The following is an 18,766-nucleotide window of genomic DNA, read 5'->3' as shown; positions in this document are numbered from 1 at the left end:
ACGCATATTTCTACTAGCAGGTGCATGGAGGAAAAAAGCAGAACAGTTTGCTTTTGCAACTGCACGGTTTTTGGGAAAGGTATACAGAACTTCAGTGTGTATGTTATTATACTTTGATCCAAGTGTATATGTTTTTTCATGTTTGTGTATGAACTGTACGTGTGTGAATGTGAATGTGTGTGTATGCACTCTCACCCCTGGCTGTCGTAGTTGCTGAGGTCTTGGTCAATGGAGGTTTTCAGCTCAAAGAAGTGGTGCTCCACTGCAGCTCTGATGGTTCGGTGAATTATCCTGGGCAAACAACAAATACAGATGCAATTTATCAAGATTTCTATGTGTATTCGCATTTTTTGGGGGTTCTGTGACAATACATTAAGTGTGACTAAAAAAGGGCATTTTCCTCACATCATTTCTGGCGTTGTATAGTTTTGTGCTGCTATCAGGTTTTAGTGACACCTTAAATTCAGCATTTAGCTTATTAGGGTGACCCCAGTGGACATTAAACCCTGAAAGTGTTGGTCGCCCACCGAGCTTCACAAGTTTTCTTTGAGGCTGTACCAGTTTTGAACTTGGCAAGGCAGTTAGTTACTGTTCAATTGCAGTTCGTGTTTAAAACTGTGAGTAACTATGCAGCCCATGCTTTCTCCACTGGAATGAGTTTAGTTTAACTGTAATGAGGGCAAACTGTAACAGCTCAATTTACCAGTGACTGTATCTACACAGGACCAAAGCCAAAAGTTTTCCTGGGTTTAATTAACTACTTTGCATAAGAGCCTGCGACCATGTTTTCTCTGTGACCCCATGGCAGAACAAAATCCCACCACAGCCAATAAACATATCCAGGTAAATCCACATAAATTCCCCAAAGTCAACTTTTGTTTTGGACTCAATATGGGTCCCTGCATGTATGAGGGAGTGTAGTTTTAAAACAGTCAAACTTCCAAGTTTCATTTACTAACAGATACGACCATAATGAACCTGTGGTGTATCTGACATATACGAACTAAATGAGGCCTGAAACCTTTTTGATAACCAGACTAAAAATATAACTCGTTAATTGCAATTAGCCATTAGCTTATACTAAATGGAGAATTCAGTTCTGGAAAATGATTAATTATAGCTGCTCCATAATAAATTAAACATGACAAGTAACTCTTGCCTTCTGGAGTAATGCATGTTATAAAATCAATATTTTGTGCCATTACTTTTTTTTTTTTTAATACCTGCATTGTAACATTCACCACCAAGAATCCAAAACTAAAAATGTACTATATCATTTTAAATATTTTGTAATCCTTCAAACAATCCAAGTTCCTCTTAGTGATCAGAACAAAAACTGATCTGTAATGTTTTAACACTTAAATAACTGTTGTGTATCCTATCCTCTGTTCTACAAATAGGGTTCAATAATGTGTAATCCTCTCCATTGTGTTCAATTATTGAATTGTCTCTACATGAGATTAAATGATGTGCACTTTTGTTCAGTTATACTGAATCCAATAAGCTTAGTGCATTGTTCACCCATTTAATTAAGATATTTGTGTTCAGAATAAGATTTGGCAGTACCCAGTAATGATGATTCGCAGGTTAAAACCTTCATCTCTGGAACAACATGTAGGCCTCCTCACATAATCCTACCTGTCATCAGACCTCTACTAATCAATTAACAGACAAATGACTGGAGCTTTAAATGACAAACTGATGTGTTTACCTCCATGCCAAATACAAGAATGTATCAGGCAATGAGGTACATACAGTAAGAGACATTTTCTAAAGGTTAATCATGAATCGCTGAAATGGTTTCTTTACCATTCTGGGCTATTTAACAAGTCCTTATTAAGTCAATAACCTGGTCCATTTCTGAAAGGATTAATAATGCTTAAACTAGAGCCAGGGAGGAGAGAGGAGGACATTACAGCCTATAAAAGGTAACAACAGCAGTCACACTCTGACCTCTTTTACACTGACGTGCGACGGCTGATCCACAGGCTCTACTGAGACTTTATTTAACTTGCTTGACCATGTGCGTGTGATCATAATGTATCTCTCCCTCATTTACTCTGGCTTCTTGCAGCCTTTAGTTAGCTTTGTTTCTCCTCCAGCAGTAGAGGTTGAAGACCTGGTAGAAAAAGACATTAACTGGGAAAACTCCCAGCTCTCTTCACACTCCTCCACACCAGCTGCTGCTCCTAATGGATCATGCTTCATCATTCTATCTAGTTCTATCTATGTTCCCCCAACTCTTATTGTTTAACATCTCTACTCTTTAATTACATTTGCTCTATGCCACTATACAGTATACAGTCAATAGCAAGATCATACTGTGTGTATTAGGTGTATACAAGATATTTACACCAACAAAGTTACATGATTTAAAGTGGTAGACTTGGAGCTGGAACATAACTGTGTTTGGGCTTGACATCTATGGTCATTTAAGGTAAAACTCATAAAAGGTGTTGGGCCCGAGATCAATAAATGTGTGCGTGAGCGTGACCCACACAACTGTGGTCCAGTTCCCTGGACTGCAAGCTCACCTTCGCCTGCAGCAGCAACTGCACCACTTACTGTAGGAAGCTCTACTAATAATAACTATCCATCACACACACGCACAAACACAGTTACGTCCACAAACAAAAACATAAGCAGTAAAAGATGATGTGCTTGCAGTCTTTCTCATTCACACACACAGTCAAGAGAAGTATCATATGATTTTGCTGCTGTCATCTAAATTTTGTCTAAATCCTTACGTGCCTCCTGACAGAGATGCTTTTTGAATACATCCTGGTAGCCAGGGGAAAATTAAGACATTAATCACACTCAGAGACACAAGACTGTCTAGGCAACCAAGGCACTTGCAGCTATCTAATGGACTAAAAGTTAATGCTCTCATTCCCATTCCCACACCTAGAAGATAGTGAAACTTCTGGTGAATGAAACTCCAGTGACACGTTTTCCTCTACTAGCTAGGAAGATTAGTATTCTAGTGTGTTGGTATAAGTATTCTTTGTTATTGATAGCTTTAATTTTCAAATATTATGGTCAACAAGCTCTCATCTTTTCATGACGTGTGCTTCATTAGGTTACTGAATATCAAGGTACAGGACCTTGCTATACAGCACACAGTATGCGTCTCACACTGTATGGCCCAAAGGAAACCAATCCTCATCCACCATATTACTAGTTAAAAATGACTACAATTAGTTTCCTTTTTCATTTCTGTGGTATCTATCAGTCTACCCATACATCTGCTTATATAACTGCTTATTTATTTATGTTTGGTTGCTTTTTTAAAGTTCATCTTGCACAGCTTTTTGTTTGTTCATCTAGATGAACTTTGACTTATTTTGTAAAAATACAAAAGGTAAGCCGAACAGGCTATTCTTGCATTTTGAAAAATATAAAGAAAGTCATCCTGAAGGAGAAATGATGTGCCAATATGTTAGAGCTCAAAACAATTGGTCAAATAATCAGTTAGTCGATATTAATATTAATCCAATTTTTTTAAACAAAAATGCAAAACACTCCCTAGTCCCAGCTTCTAAATTGTGAGGCTGTGCCTCTTTTCTTTGGCTTGTGTGATAGTAAACTGAATATCTTTGGGTTTTGGAGTGTTGGTCGAACAAAACATGTCACCTTGAGCTTTAGGAAACAGCGAAGCATTTTTCATTATTTTCTGACATTTTGTAGACGTCACGATTTAATAATTAAGAATATAATCAACAGATTCACGGATAATATGTTGTCAACAAATGCAAATGGTCAAATTGAATATGCAGATTTTGGCAGAACCAAATTTTTGAATTTCAGTTTTCATGTGTTATTTCTGAGCCATGAGACATCTTGTGTTTGTGCCCTCAAGCCGACAGGGCAGTAAACTCACATTAACGTAGGGCACAATAGAAAAGGATTTTATTCGGTTTCCATGTCGTGCAGCGAAGAGGCAGAGGTCTGACAGTCATGTGATTGCTGAATTCATGTCCTTGGGGCGCCGAGCCATGCAAAATGCTTTGGTTTGGCTTCATAATCAAAACACAAGGCTGGCTTTCCTCCTTCCTCCTTATCACTTCCTTTTAACCTCTTACCTTCTGCCAGCTCAACTCTTCTCAGCGCTGCCTGTACTTCTTCTTTCTTAATTCCTGTTATTCTATCTGCCTCTTGAGCAGATGGCCCTTTACTGACTCTTCACACTTCAGCTAACCTGGTTGTCTCTCTCTAACCCCTTGTTTGCATTGTTTCTATCATTCTCGTAATAAAAGTTGCAGAATATAACTGCTTACTGTAATATTTTTCCACTTAGTTGCACATAAAATTACTTGTCAGACTACAGTTTCATAGTGTAGCTGGAATGTTAGCTGTGTATGTCTGTAGGTTGTTAGAGTGTATATATGAGTGTGTGTACATAAATAAGTGCTTATGTATGTTATTGTGGGTGGATAAAATTATTGGTGTATATGTGTGTGTATGTACTTACTCAGCAGAGTCAGCAGGCAGGATGGATATAGGGGAGAGGTGGGAGCTGTAAAGAGAGAGAGAGGAAAAGGACATCATGGTCAGAACATCACGTACTCCTCGACTCCCTTTCCATACTGACATAAAATGACCTTGGAGGGTGTGGGTGTCAGGCACAAGTCACAACAGGGAAGAATGACAATAACCATGAACACATCTGCGTATACTGTGTGTGTGTGCACGTGAAATAGAGATGTGTGCAAGTCAGTATGATGAGTTTATGTTCTCACTGCAGTTGTCTCCTAATCCAAGATCCCTTGAGCCAAATGACAATCCTAAGAAATTCACCACAAGCACACACACACACACACAAATACACAAAGTTTCAGTCACTGGCGCCACTCTGGGTGGGCAGATTGTTATTTAGGCTACAGAGCTCTGCTAAACCGTGCTGATCAGATAGAAGAGTGTGTGTCAAGGCATATTTGTTCTTCAAAGTTCCTCCATAAGCAAGGAAGTGTGTGTGTGTGTGTGTGTGTGTGTGTGTGTGTGTGTGGCATGAAACAGGGAGGCGGCTGAGATGTGTATGTTGATTCATCAGCCTACCGTTGGCCTCACACACACACACACACACACACACACACACACACGCACACTGAAAGGCATGCCAGGACTCCAGATTTATATAACACTCCTACACACACAACACAAGGTCGTTCACATTATGCTCAAGTGCATGGGTACGTCTCATATATAACAGCAGCTGATGTTATGCAAGCTTTTTGTGTGTGTGTATGTATGTTGGCTCTTTAACGCAACCACACACACTCTTAATGCAGCTCTCCTCAGGTTGATCGATACAGACTGAATTATTAATGACAGATATGACACGATAATGCCCTCCATATTTATTCTTCTTTCTCCATCTTTTCTTCTAATCCTTCACTTGATTCTTGTTGCTATTCTTGCCATTTTATTTTCTGCCCTCTTCTCATTATGTCTGTCCTTCTTTCTCTCTTCATTAGGGTCCTTATATTCCAATATCAGCTTTTTTCAATTAGATTGTTTTCTCTAAACAAACATTCTCGTGTTCCCCTTGATTTTTCTGTCCATTTACTTATCACTTTATTGATTATTCTCGGCCTACTTCTTTTAACTGTTCTTCCTCCCTTATTCCATCTTTCCCTTTCTCTCATTGCTCATGCTTTATACAAAAATGTTTTTTTAATATCATTTGCACAGTGTTTCTTTCCTCTATAATCTCCTCTCCTCCCTCAATTCTTAGCATCTCACATTCCCTTTCTGAAACTGTAACCTTGATCGTGAATGTGTGTGTGACGAAGAGATAAAAAGAGAAAGAGAGATACTAGTGTTGTGGAGACCAAACAATAAGCCTGCCAAAACACTGCCAAAAAAGCCCAAAAACCAGTGGTTGTGAGGGAAGAGGAGTAATGAAATGGCAAAGTTACAAAAAAACCAAAACCAAAAACCACTTTTTCTTGTTCTCTTGCCCTCCTAGGTTGACTGATTAAGTATTTGGATAATGTTAAATTAGCTTCTGACTTTGTGTAAGGCCAACATTCATTTTGTCCAGCTCTTCTCCTCTTCTTATGCTGTTAATCAACATAGAGAACTGCCCTTTAAACAGGAACGCATCCTGCAGGCTCCCTACAGCAGCGACTGTCCCTTCGAAGCACCGATAACATCTGACAGCAGGCTCTCCTGCTGAGTTGTACCCTAAGGGACTGCGCTGGGTGGCTGCGTCACTAACAATAGATCCATGATAGGGTACTCAAGGATGTTACATAATCTCCATGTGCCTTACGTAGCAAAGATAATATCTGACCTTACACCATTTTGCCCCCTGAAGACTTGAACTAAAATCATTGTTGCAGCCTTTGGGGTGTTCCTGACCTCCTCGTTCTCCCTAAGCAGCAGAGATAACATTTCTATCAGCGCCAGTTGAGCCCTAGAGGACCATACATGACACCCTTTATAGGGCCCTTTTGGGCATTTCTTTCCTGCCGAGGACACTATGAAGGGCTGATAGAACTGAGTATTCTAACCTGATGTGGTTTTGAAGAGGTTTTGATTATCTCTCGGGGTGGAAAGATTCTTGCAGTTATAATTATTAGTAATAGTTATCAAGCAGCACAGCTGTCACACTAGCAAACATGCACACCACATGGACAGAAGGGATCAAAGTCTCTTGCAAAGCACTTGTGGTTTAGGAAAATGACAACACATCAGTCTCTATTTGTGCTTTTGTCTATTACACAAGCTATATCGCACACCATTAATTAACAAAACAGGGTTAAAAGATGCATCTTTCCATTCTGTTTTATAACATAATATAAGACACAAAGAAACACTTGGCTCAAATAACATTCAAGAGAAAAACAATCCACTGGTCATTGCCCTGACAAAAATATATACACAAGAAACTTGATACACTTCTAGGGAGAATTGCAATGTTCCTTTAAAGAGCAACTTAACAACACCTGAAAATCTTGTTTTTGCTGACCTCCAGTGGTTCAACTTCTCACCTTGCTGCAGTGATGTAGAAGTGTACTACAGGGTGTGTCAGTACACTGTGACGTCGCTTTTGGGCAAGATTGGTGCAACAGAGCAGATTTCTGACCACGCCCGACTGTGGTGCAACAGACTTGAAACTTTAAATCAGAGAAGGTGTTAAGTTACTTTTTAAAAGGGTTCCATAGGATGTTTTGTGATGTGGGGTGTGGGATGTTGTGTTTGTTTGATCGTTTGTTCTTTATTTAAGACGTGATTTAGGTTAAAGGTAAGTGCACAAAAAACTGATAAAGAGGTAATTTCAATGAAGATCCATGTTGGACTGCATATGTTTCCCATATGTTGCAGCTAACAGTATGCACATTTTTTTAAAAACGTATCAACAAAAAAGGGTGTCTCTAAACCATTTTAATTGTGTTGTTAATTTTAGCCTGAAACTGCCACATGTGCAAGGGTGCCAAAAAAGCACTAGTTGGCGAATAAAGGCCTGGCTTTAAGTAGGTTGGATTAGATCAGCTCCTGCCCTACAGCCACTAGTGGCCAAAGACAGAGATAAGACCTTGATAACATCTTAAGGAGTCACAGCTTTAGCTAGCAGTTTGTTGGCAGTGATACTGTAAAACCTTTTAAACTGACTTAAGTAGACAGTCACGTTGTCTTTGATAATGTCTCAGAAGCAAAAAAATGGTCAGCTTGTTTTCAGATCTGATTTAGCGGGATGACTGATGCTATTTTTCACCTGCTCATATCTGGGAACTGCCCATTATCATTGGTCACTGTCACCTTCTGATTTGGTGAATTTGATTTAAAATTAGATTTAAACACATTATTAGTTTGCTATTTTAATTTCACTAATTGCTTTATCAACTACATCCTAAAGGCATCTGAGGTGAGTAGGAGAGTAAAACGAATTATTGCCAGATTCACTCAGATCACATTAAGCTAATCTACAGTCTGCTAACCAGATCCCCCAGCATGATCGCAGCAGGAAAAATCTCTCTGGTGGCAGTCTACTGCATTACTAGGCAGGTGTGCATCACCTGAGGGCTGACTAATGCACTTGTGATTTCGTTTCAATCGAAAAAATTATGTTTATAAAGTAAATGTCAACATACCATTACAGAGCAGCATCTATCTATTCATCTAACCTGCGTTTTTCACATTTCAGTACCCAGAGATTTTGATATCACCCTCATGTTAACATGGTCTTCTTCGATGTCATGATTTTTATGATCCTGTTTATATATATATATATATATATATATATATATATATATATATATATATATATATATATATATATATGCACCTGTTTTGTTAAATTTACTATGTATTCTTGAAGGGTTGCAGGATCTATATCACGTTTGTGAAGGGTACTATTTAAACATAGAATAGCTCTATCATCCATAATTTACACATTTACTGCCAATTTACCTTTAAAAAAGTGGTGACATATTACTGCCCCTGCATGTTTCACAGGTAATGAGACTATCAGAGATTCGTGCATAACTAAACAGAACTGTTTTTGTACTGCACAAATCTTATAAGGAACCATATTTTGTTTCTGCAGTGGATAATATTAAGCTTCATATCATTTTATAATCTAGCATTTTATATCTCCAGAAGGTTTGTGACCTTCACATATTAGCAGATAAAATCATAGAGAAACATAGTTAGCCCTGGCCCTGCTGTTAATATACCACAGCAAAATTTAGAAATTCTTTCCTGCTTATTTTAACAAGCTGAAGTTCACTCTGACGCAGTATTTGAACAAAACACGGTTCAGTCCAGCTTTCAGTCACTGCTGCATTTTGGTATTTGGCCACGTTAATTTTTGTTGTTGTGTAAGCAACTGGCCTAAACATATTGTAGTACTATATATCACGTATATAGGGCAAGAGTATCAGTTTCACACAGTTAAGAGTATTTACTGCAGAGCTGAAACACTGTGCTGTGGTATCAGTGGCCTCTTGTCAGCTGACAGAGTGACTAAACAACAAAAACATCTCAGGACAACTGTGGTTTTGTCTGCTGCAGTAAATTAACAGAATAAAATGAAAGAGGAACTTTGTATTCCCAGTGCAGATGACAATGAGGAAAGGGGCCAATCAAGGGCATCCTTACATTATTTACAACAATTATTCTGATGGCAGGAAACAAAGAGTGAGAGAGAGAGAGAGAGAGAGAGAGAGAGAGAGAGAGAGAGAGAGAGAGAGAGAGAGAGTGAGTGAGTTAAAGTGTGTAGTAAGGTGAGTTTGAGGTTAGCAGTGATTCCACAGAGGTGCTGTTGTCAGCAAAACTGACTCTGGTCTGTTCTGGCTGGGAGGTACGACAGACTGCTGCAATCTACGCATCCCCCCCCCACCACCACACACACACACACACAAACATTCAAACCACACGTATACATTATATCAGCATGCACAAGAGGGCATATTTCATGTTGGCTAGTAACCTACTTCAAACATACACCATACACACACTTTGTCTCTTTAAGTATTTCCTCCCCTCACACACACACACACACACACACACAATCATAAGCATCATCTTACATCTGATAAACAGCTCTTCTCTCCTCTGAAACTGTAAACATTTATAGTCCTTCATGTCTGGACCCGGTCAAAGATAAACAAACATTAAGATCTGTGTTTTCTGCATGCATACTGCACAGCTGCTTTGCATTTGGGACTATAAATGACGAGTGCAGCTCTCCTTTCATTTTTCCTTAATCATCCCACAGACATTTGGCCATCTGAGAATAATGATCTATTTTGTTTAGTTGACTCAACAAATCTCGCTACCTCCTCAACCATCCTTTGATTAATAATTCCTCCTGCATGATGAGGTGATGCAAGATTGCTGATAGCTTGCACTTAAAATGCTTGTTTTTTTGGCACTGTCTGAGGGTAAGTATAACTGGATGATCTATATTAATAAACAATGCGTGTGTATATCTAAGCGTGTGTCAAAAGTTTTATAAAATAAAATAAAAATAAAATTCCCATCTTATGGAACAATTTAAAAATATTCTCAAGATAAGGGTTGCAACTAATGATTATTTTCATTATCAATTACTCTGTGGATACTTTTTTTTATTGATCAATTCATTTAGTCCATAAAATGTCACAATTTCCGAGACGGAAAGGTGGCATCCAACCAAAAGTCCAAACCTTCTTCATTATTTTTTGACATTTATTAGACTAAACAAATTACATTTGAGAAACTACAAGTTTTTTCTTGATAGAAGACTTGATTAATTAATGATTAATTGTTTATTAAAATTGTTGGAAACAAATTTTCTCTCATTCAAATAATCAAATGATTGACTAATCGTTTCAGCAACAGCCCAGATTAATCATAACAGACACAAAAATGCAAATTATACCCCTTTCCCCTCTTCTTTTTCACTTCTCTAACTGACACATATTAAGCAAATAAAAAAAAAAAAATAGCTTTCAAATTTAGGTACTTTGGTATTCAATAATGTTAAGAACGTACAGAACCTGCCAACAACGATTTCCTCCAAATATGAGTGCAGCTACTTGCGAAATGTGCATGCCTCAGATATGTCAAAATGGTATACAGTATTTGATTGGTGAAGCCCTAATTTGAGAAAATGCTTATTAAAATGGGACATCTGCCATTTTCTGCCCCTCTATGTAGCAAAATGCTGACACATTCTCAGCCCCCATACTTAGATTGCATAACACAATATATCAGCTGTTACGTGATGCCATGACCCCTTTCTCTTCATCTTCCTCTGTGATTCCTGTGAAAGAAAAGACACAGACTTCCTCTCGTCTCTCTTTTCTCATTCATATCTCCCTGGTAACAAAACAATGAACAAGAAACACAATCCAACCTCATTTCCCTCCATTCTTCCATTCATAATAAAAAAGGCTTTAAATCACTTAACATGATGGTTTCCACTAATTCATTCTCAGCATTCACACGTTGATCCATTCTTGTAGCTTTTGTTAATCAATTGACTTCATTCATCCAATTTCTTGCCCATTTCCCCCTTTTCACCCTTCAGTGCTCCTTCATTCATTTATCTATCATCCAACCACATATCTGCTTTCTCCTCTATCGGTTCATTCATTCACAAATCCAATCATTTATTCCAGTCAGACTAGAGGAGTTACATAACCCTGATGTTTACCTCTGCAGCAGAATGTCACAGGCCATTCTCATTTTTCCAGCTGTGTTTTCGCTCACTGTGATTTGTCCTTTTTGTTTTGTTTTGGGTGTTTTATGTCAGTGGCTCCAGCCCGTGGGTGTTTCAGTGTGACGGCTGTCTCGTATGTCTTGTAGGATGTTTCTGTCAGTTTCTCTGTCGTGTCTCTTCTTCTGCTCAGTGCAGTCAGCAAGCTAACACGAAGGTTATTAAAGACCGGCCTGTTTTTTTATTTTTCAAATCCCGCAGAGAAGTCAGCTTGACTTTTAACCAAACTCAGCACGATTTCTGTCTCTGTCTTCTTTTTGCCTGTTAACAACTTGACACATCTCCTGTAGGAGCAGTTTCCAGCTGTTCAGCTTGTTCTGTCTGAACTCTCAGTCGCTCTTCCCTTCGGAGCTCTTCTCTTTCAGTATCTGGTGGGTCTGTAGGTCGGACTTGTATCCAGTGGGAAGGTTATCCCAGTAGAGCACTTTGAGGTGTCAGCGTCAGTACCAGCAGGTCTAGCAGCAGAGCCAGGGTATCGCCTGGGTGCATTCTGTGGCGTCTTCTGAACCGCTGTGTGTGTGTGTTTGTGTTCTTGAATGAGTGTGTGTGTGTGTGTGTGCGAGAGTGAGAGAGGTTGTCTCACTCGGCACTCTGCCTGTAAAAGTGCTGCAGTAAACATCCAGAGCTCTGCTCAAATATATGAGCTTCTGATGTAACCAGGCAACAACCCTTGGAGGACCAATGGGATGGGAGGGGCTGAAGTTGGGAGCCAATTGTAAAAAGGGAAAGACTTCTGCGAGCCAATCATAGGGCAGAAAAGGGAGGGGGTTTGGTTTTCTTGGTCCACTCAGTGGTGCAGTTATTACAGTGGGCTGTGTAATGGCGTGCACACACACACACGCAATAACGATGAACATAATCACAGACCTGTGTCTTTTATATCACCCTCTATGAGCCTTGTAATGGCAACCCTTCCTCAGCTTCTCAAACCATCATATGCATTAATGCATGTAATTAACGTGTTTCAAATGTGCATTTCTCAGTTATATATGTGTCTACACTGTATGTGTGATGACATTGGGCTGAAAATCACACGTGAATCAAAACACTCAAACATCAATCCCAAGGACACTGGGTTAGTTCCTTTTGTTCTCATAATGTTTCTGTGTCAGCCAGTGTGTTTCCAATAGGACGAGACCTCAGATCAACTTCTTTCAAATCACAGTAAGAAACAATGTCATACTGGAGATCATACAAACTGTTAAACCAAGCTCTAAAAAGGGAAGCCTAGCTAAAAGAGGTTTTATTTACCATTTGATTGTCTGACTGTATCTGATCTGAATTCGAGTTGTGTGACAGAATGCTTTGATAAGGCCTGACTGAAATATGAGTTGTTTCAATTTAAATCAAATTAACATTTTAACTCTGTGTCACCAGCTGCTTCAAAGGAACTACTCAGAACATTTTGCTTGTAAGACTGCAGCAACATTTTGCTTGGACGAGGACAGGATATTCTGTTTTATAACAAAAATTATAACAGAATGCCATTTTAAGATGCAAGTCATGGCTTTCAGACATGTTAGGCATCTCAGTATGGGGGGGACAATGGACAAGATTTGTTAACTGCAGTTAAATAAATCTTTGCCCAAGAGCCTTAGGGCCCACTAAATCAATCCCTAAATCTGAAGTCAAGAATCATACATCATGATAAACAAATATTTGAATAGTTAACGCACATTAGAAATGGAATGAATTGCTGAGTAAAAGTCAATATTATTCAAAGGAGAATAACCGCACAATGGCTCTTTCTCCGAGCAACATTGAGCTGTGCTTCAATTCAACACAATGTGGCTCTAGTTTAAGCAAAATATAACAAGAAAAATGACTACATTTACACAATTACAAAGTTTTGCCTGATCGGGAACCACAGTGGGAGGAAGATACAATGTGCTGCTGTTCTTTTGTCTTTGAAAGATCAAACCGTAAGGTAATTAAGATAAAAACATCCACACAATGTACTGCTGGTATTAGTATGTTATGTTGTGGAACTCCCCATGACAAAGTTGAAGCCCACATAAGTAAGAAAATGGCCATTCAATCTATACAGTAAAAATAATGCCTGGTGTCTTAGTAAGCGATAATACAATATGAGGTGCCCTGATATACTTGCAGTTTATTTGTAAACAGGTTAATCCATGTTAGGTCTGTTCTGCCAATAAGAGTTACTTTACTGTGAACAAGAACTGTTGCTAATATAAATGAAATCCTAAGCTGATTATTACATTTGACAGAAAATTAATCGCCAACAATTTTGATAATCGATTTATTGTTCGTTATTCATTAAGCAAAAATGTATTTTTTATTTAAAATTCTGTTACTTATTAGTCTAAAAGTTACCTGTCTAAACTCAATGACATTACAGAAATCCCTTGAGGAAAGAAAGAGAGGAGAAGAAAGAATAAATGTTAACTTTTATCATGAATTATTAACTAGATTTGGCTAAAGTTTGATGATGATTTGTCCTTCCTGGTATTATTGTTGGTTTTGCAAAACTCTAATCACTAAGTTTAACTTTATCTTCTGTGACTAAAACAAAGCAACTACAGTGACAACGTGTTGACACAAAGAGGCTTCAGCAGCAGCGTGTGGGGGTGACAATAAAAATATTTTTTCCGTGATGATTTAGGAATGTGAGTGCTCCTTAGAAAGCCAGACAGGACATTAGTACCAGAACTGTGGGTGAGAACTGATAGCACACATGGTGAGTGGTGCTATCTAGGTCAGTTAGCATATTATATTACATTATGCCCAGGCCTTGACACAATCGGGAAGTGAAGGATGAGGAAAGCAGGGAAGGAGAAGGCAGGAGGGCATGAAGTAAGACAAACTGAAGGAAAGAGAAGGAGGACTTCTTTTTCAAAAGTAATTACCGATGAGTCCAATTCTATTGCCTACTTTATATATCTAACTAAAAATATCTAAATAATAAATAAGAATGAATGCTTTGAGTTTTAAATGTACCATGCAATGGCAGACATATCTTTTGATAATTAATTATTGAAGTAAATAGTTTGTTATCTTTACTATATACACATTACTATGCAATGTTAACATACAGTATGTGCTATAAAGCATATAAATCTTCCTGTAGGTGCGTTCAGGGACACATTTAATCAGCTGCCAAAAGGCAATTATTTTAAGTAAATATATTAATATAATCCTTTCAGCCACTGCTGTGGGCTTTGTGCTAACTTACTACAGGGTATTTAGGCCAATTACTAATAAAACTTTTTATATTTTGCACAATATTTTGGTCAGAATGTATAAAACAAAAAGAAAACACTTGGTCTACCAGTTTGTGTGCCAATCTTATTTCCTTTGGTGTCAGTCATTGAAGAAAAAGCAGGTATGATCTATGAGCGAGGACAAAACACCAAAAGCACACAGCTGATACTTATGTACTGACCTATATCCTGTATTTATGTCTATGTATAGGTCATGCAGACGTATTACATTCATCATACACTGGTCATATATGGGACAGGGCACCGCTCACTAGTTGCACGCAGGTCACAACACTAAAGAAAAGCCAAAAGGAGAATAGGGTCAACACTGAAGCACATACTGTTTGAATTGTGTCACCACAAGGTGGGGCACCAACGTGCACCAGGTAACAAGAAAGTGCTGGAAAGCCTAACAAAGACTATTCTGTGAAATATGCGTTCAAAGCTTGTTTATTGTTTTGTTGCATTTTCAAAACATAAGAACAGCGCAGTTGGATGACACGAGCTGTTGACGTGCCTCTGCTCTCAGATGCGTTTTCCATTATTGCACAATCTGACAAAGTCTCAAATTAACATCGTACAGTCTGACACAGACTGAAACCGAGATGTTATTAGACTGGCACACTGTGACATGCAATAAACTTACATGATCGTTTGGTCACACAGCCTAAAGGCTTCTTTACATATATAGGGTTTCTGTGCCTGCATGAATCATCAGGTGCTCCCCATGAAAAAAGCAAATGTACTGGACCTAGAAGTGAGGAGTGTAGATATATTTGTGTCTGTGTTTGTTTTGTGTGGGTGTACACATGCATATTGTTGGCACACACAGAAAGAACAGAGCTCTCCAGCATGGTGTAGTGTCACACTGGGATATAAATCATTGCCACAGCTACATAAAAATAACAGGAAATAAATCCCACAAGGGGATTCGCTGAGCGAAAGTACAAGACTGGTTATCTGCAACACGAGACGCTACATATGTCAGTCATGCTAGGATGGTATGACGGTTTAATGGTGAGGAATGACTAGCAAAAATGAAGTCAGAAAGGCTCTAATTCGAGGACAAAATTGAAGACAAGTGTTTTATAATGTGTTTAAATGCTATCTTCTGGGTTGACCTTTTCCCTCCTGAGGTCTGATATTGCATTTATACCCAGGCAGAAAATCAATAAATCGTTCACAAGTAGGGACACTTTCCAATTCTCCCACCCTCTCCATGGCCTCCTCTGCCCTCTGATTCTCCGTTCCCTTAATCCAAACCCCCCTCCTGCTCTGCTCCTCCTCACCGGGGCCAGGAGTGCATCCCAGGAGCCCACTTCTGCATACTGCCAGGATATTTCAGTGGCCTCATGAAAAATACTTTCCACAGAGAGAGACAGAGAGAGAGGATTTAAGCAGAGCAGAGAAGGAGGGAAGCAGTGATGGGGGAAGAAGAGAGATCAGAGGAGAAATACCAGAGATTATATATAGATTTGAAATGAGCTGAGGCTGTCAGATTGTAAGGTGTTTGTGTGTGATTGTATGTTGGCTGTCAGACTCTATTAAGGGAGCACTGCAACAGCCAGAAGACAGACTTCCCTGTCTGTCAAGTGCAAGACAAACAACTCAACCACAGTTAATGTTGAGTCACTAGATGGGAACTCTCTCTCTTTCAGAGCTGTCACAACCAGTTATATGTCAAAGAATAACTGATGTACACATGAGACAGTGAGCTATTCGCAAAACAGTCAAGTAGTTTTGAGTAAAAAAAATGCATATGTACACTGACTCATCAAAATCTTCAAGGCAGTACTTAAGGTTGTAATTCATTTAGCGACATTTTGAGACAATGTAAATGCATAACACTACATTCTGTAGGAATGAACTAGATGATTGACAAACTGAGATACAAGACATAAAATGCCAACAACACAAAAACAACAGCCCCAACTGATTTTCCATGACAAGTGCTTTGTATTTATACTGACAATCACACAGCCTTCAAATTCTTGAAACTGTGGGTTTGGAAAATGTTTCATAAACCAAAAGGATGTGACATTTTCCTCACACAAACAGACCAAATTATCTTCAGCAAAAATCTCTAACATGCTCCAGGGTGCAACCAAAAATCTGTCAAGTGCGACTAAACATTTTCATTGGTCTGACCGGTGTGCCTGAAATTTAGCAGGTCTGCATGTGCCGTGCATGTCTCTGTGTGTGTGCATGTGTGACACCGCGCCCTGAACTCCTCCTACATTCCTTGCATGCGAACGAGAGAAATCGTGGGAACTAATTGGAAAATCAAGGTGAGCAGATTAAAGTAGTTTGTGAGTAAACACTAAAATAAGGTGGAGAATAAAGTAGAATAAAAATGCTGAAATAAGAAATGACCTACTAAAAATAAGGTAATGTATTAATGTATTCTTTCAAATAACACAAACACACATTATTTTCAAATCGACAGATATAAAAAGGTTTTGTATTTTTTTCTATTTATTATTGCAGTTTTGCAATAAATGTTCGTAAAATACCTCTGTACTATGTGAAATATGTGCTTTACCCCTTCAGAAGCGTTTATATTGAAATTTTAAGAAAAGCGAATATAAGGTGATATATATCATTACCGTCCATGCTTCAAATTATACCGTGATATAAATTTTAGGTCATACCGCCCAGCCCTAGGTGCACGTAAATGAAAAAGTTAGGCGCACCAGTGCCACCAATGTAAAAAGTTGCTGAGTTGTTTAATCAATAGACAGAAAATTAACTGGCAACAATTCTGATAATTTAAGAAATGTTTTAATCAAAAATGCACAAAAGTCACTGGTTTGCCCTTTTCAAATATTTGCAGATTTTTTTTTCTATTGTAGTAAACTGAATATCTGTGGGTATTGGATTGTTGGACGGACAAAGAAGCAGTTTGAATATTTCAACTTGGGCTTCGGGAAATTATGATGGGACCATTTTCTGACAATTTATAGACAACTAATAATCGAGAAAATAACCATCAGGTTACTGAAAATAAGCGTTAGTTTCAACACTAAACATGACCACAAGAAAATATATCATTATTGTTGTTCATTTTGTTTATGAAAACCTCCTAAAATGTTGGTGTATGTGTCAGGACCAAAAAGATATCTGAGGCTGAAATACGTTCCTAAGCCACTCTTTTTTTTTTGTACGTTAACAGGATCAGAACAGTAATCCATTATAAGTACAATTTTTGTACAAATGTGTTTAATAACTGATCATCTCTGTAGTTTGTGCTGGAATTACAGAGCTTTAGGCTCACATCTAAGGTTTGTTACATGTGGACCTGGAACTAAAATACGTGGGTTTCCACATAAAACACACAAATCAAACAGATTTATTCTCTCAAGCTCTAGTTCTACATTATTTAAATGGCGTTGTGATGTAGGCTGCCGACTCTGTGGTCTAAGAATACAGCAATAATCCCCCAGACCAGACACTGAGGTTGAACAAAGTCACAGGGATAATGGCTGCAGGCTAAAATAATAATAACTAAAAAACTATCACGAGACTTAAAGATAAAAACAGTCTAGCCAGCGCTGTTTAATTTAAATAATTTGCTGCATGTAACCCCCCTACATCTTCATCAGCAATGATTAAAGCTTTGAGTGCACTCTGAGTACCAATGGACAACAGCTGCCTCCTTAAGCCTTCCTCCAGTAAAACACCAACAAATACAAACACACACAGAGGAATCCTTCTGTGTTGCCCCACAAACAATGTATTAATGTCTTAACCACTTAGATACCAAAGATGCAGACACCCATGCACAGATGACACACATAGCAGCCTGTTATCCAAGTCCTTATATATCATAACACAGATCGCTGAACCCCAGCACAGCAGGCTTAAAATGGGACAACAACCCTGACAGCATGTTCAAAATGTTAACATGTTGTTTTGATCCTGTAAAGTCAACTATGGGGCCAACTTTTGTGTATGCCTTTGTGTTTGTTTTTAAAGTGAGTGACAGAGAGATATATTGCATGTGCTGTGTGGTCTAAGTCATGTGAGCATGAGTGTGTATAGTGTACGAAACTGTGAGTGTGTGGGTGTTTGTGGATTATGGATTACTGTCTGTAATCATCTTAAAGGCCAGTAGGACAAGATTAGCAGCATGACCCAGACACACACACAAATTTGAGAAAGCTATCCTTGTTAGGACATCGCATTGACTTCCATTCATTTGGACAGCCTAAAGTCAAACTGCAGTTTGTCTCCTGTCCCAAACACAACTGACATTACAGAGTAATTAAAACAAAATTGGACATATAAATTAAGTCTCTTAAAAAGGTAAAAATGGCACTAATGTCACCATAAC

At 38.5% G+C, this 18,766-nt stretch overlaps 1 protein-coding gene across 9 annotated transcripts in view; it reads right to left on the bottom strand.

Moving 5' to 3' along the window:
* Positions 1-18,766, bottom strand: part of fam13b (family with sequence similarity 13 member B) — a 77,660-nt gene that overhangs the window by 18,012 nt on the left and 40,882 nt on the right. For all 9 annotated transcript variants that reach the window (XM_044204545.1, XM_044204543.1, XM_044204549.1 and 6 more), the window contains exons 8-9: positions 4,472-4,516; positions 196-291 (exon numbers count right to left, since the gene is read on the bottom strand). In XM_044204545.1, the coding sequence (XP_044060480.1) occupies positions 196-291; positions 4,472-4,516 (141 nt within the window). The remainder of the gene's footprint in view (positions 1-195; positions 292-4,471; positions 4,517-18,766) is intronic.

Source organism: Siniperca chuatsi, linkage group LG8, assembly GCF_020085105.1.
Source record: "Siniperca chuatsi isolate FFG_IHB_CAS linkage group LG8, ASM2008510v1, whole genome shotgun sequence".
In the NCBI taxonomy this organism is placed as follows: Eukaryota; Metazoa; Chordata; class Actinopteri; order Centrarchiformes; family Sinipercidae; genus Siniperca; species Siniperca chuatsi.
Note: the sequence above shows the minus strand (reverse complement) of the source record. Positions and strands in the feature narration are given on the sequence as shown.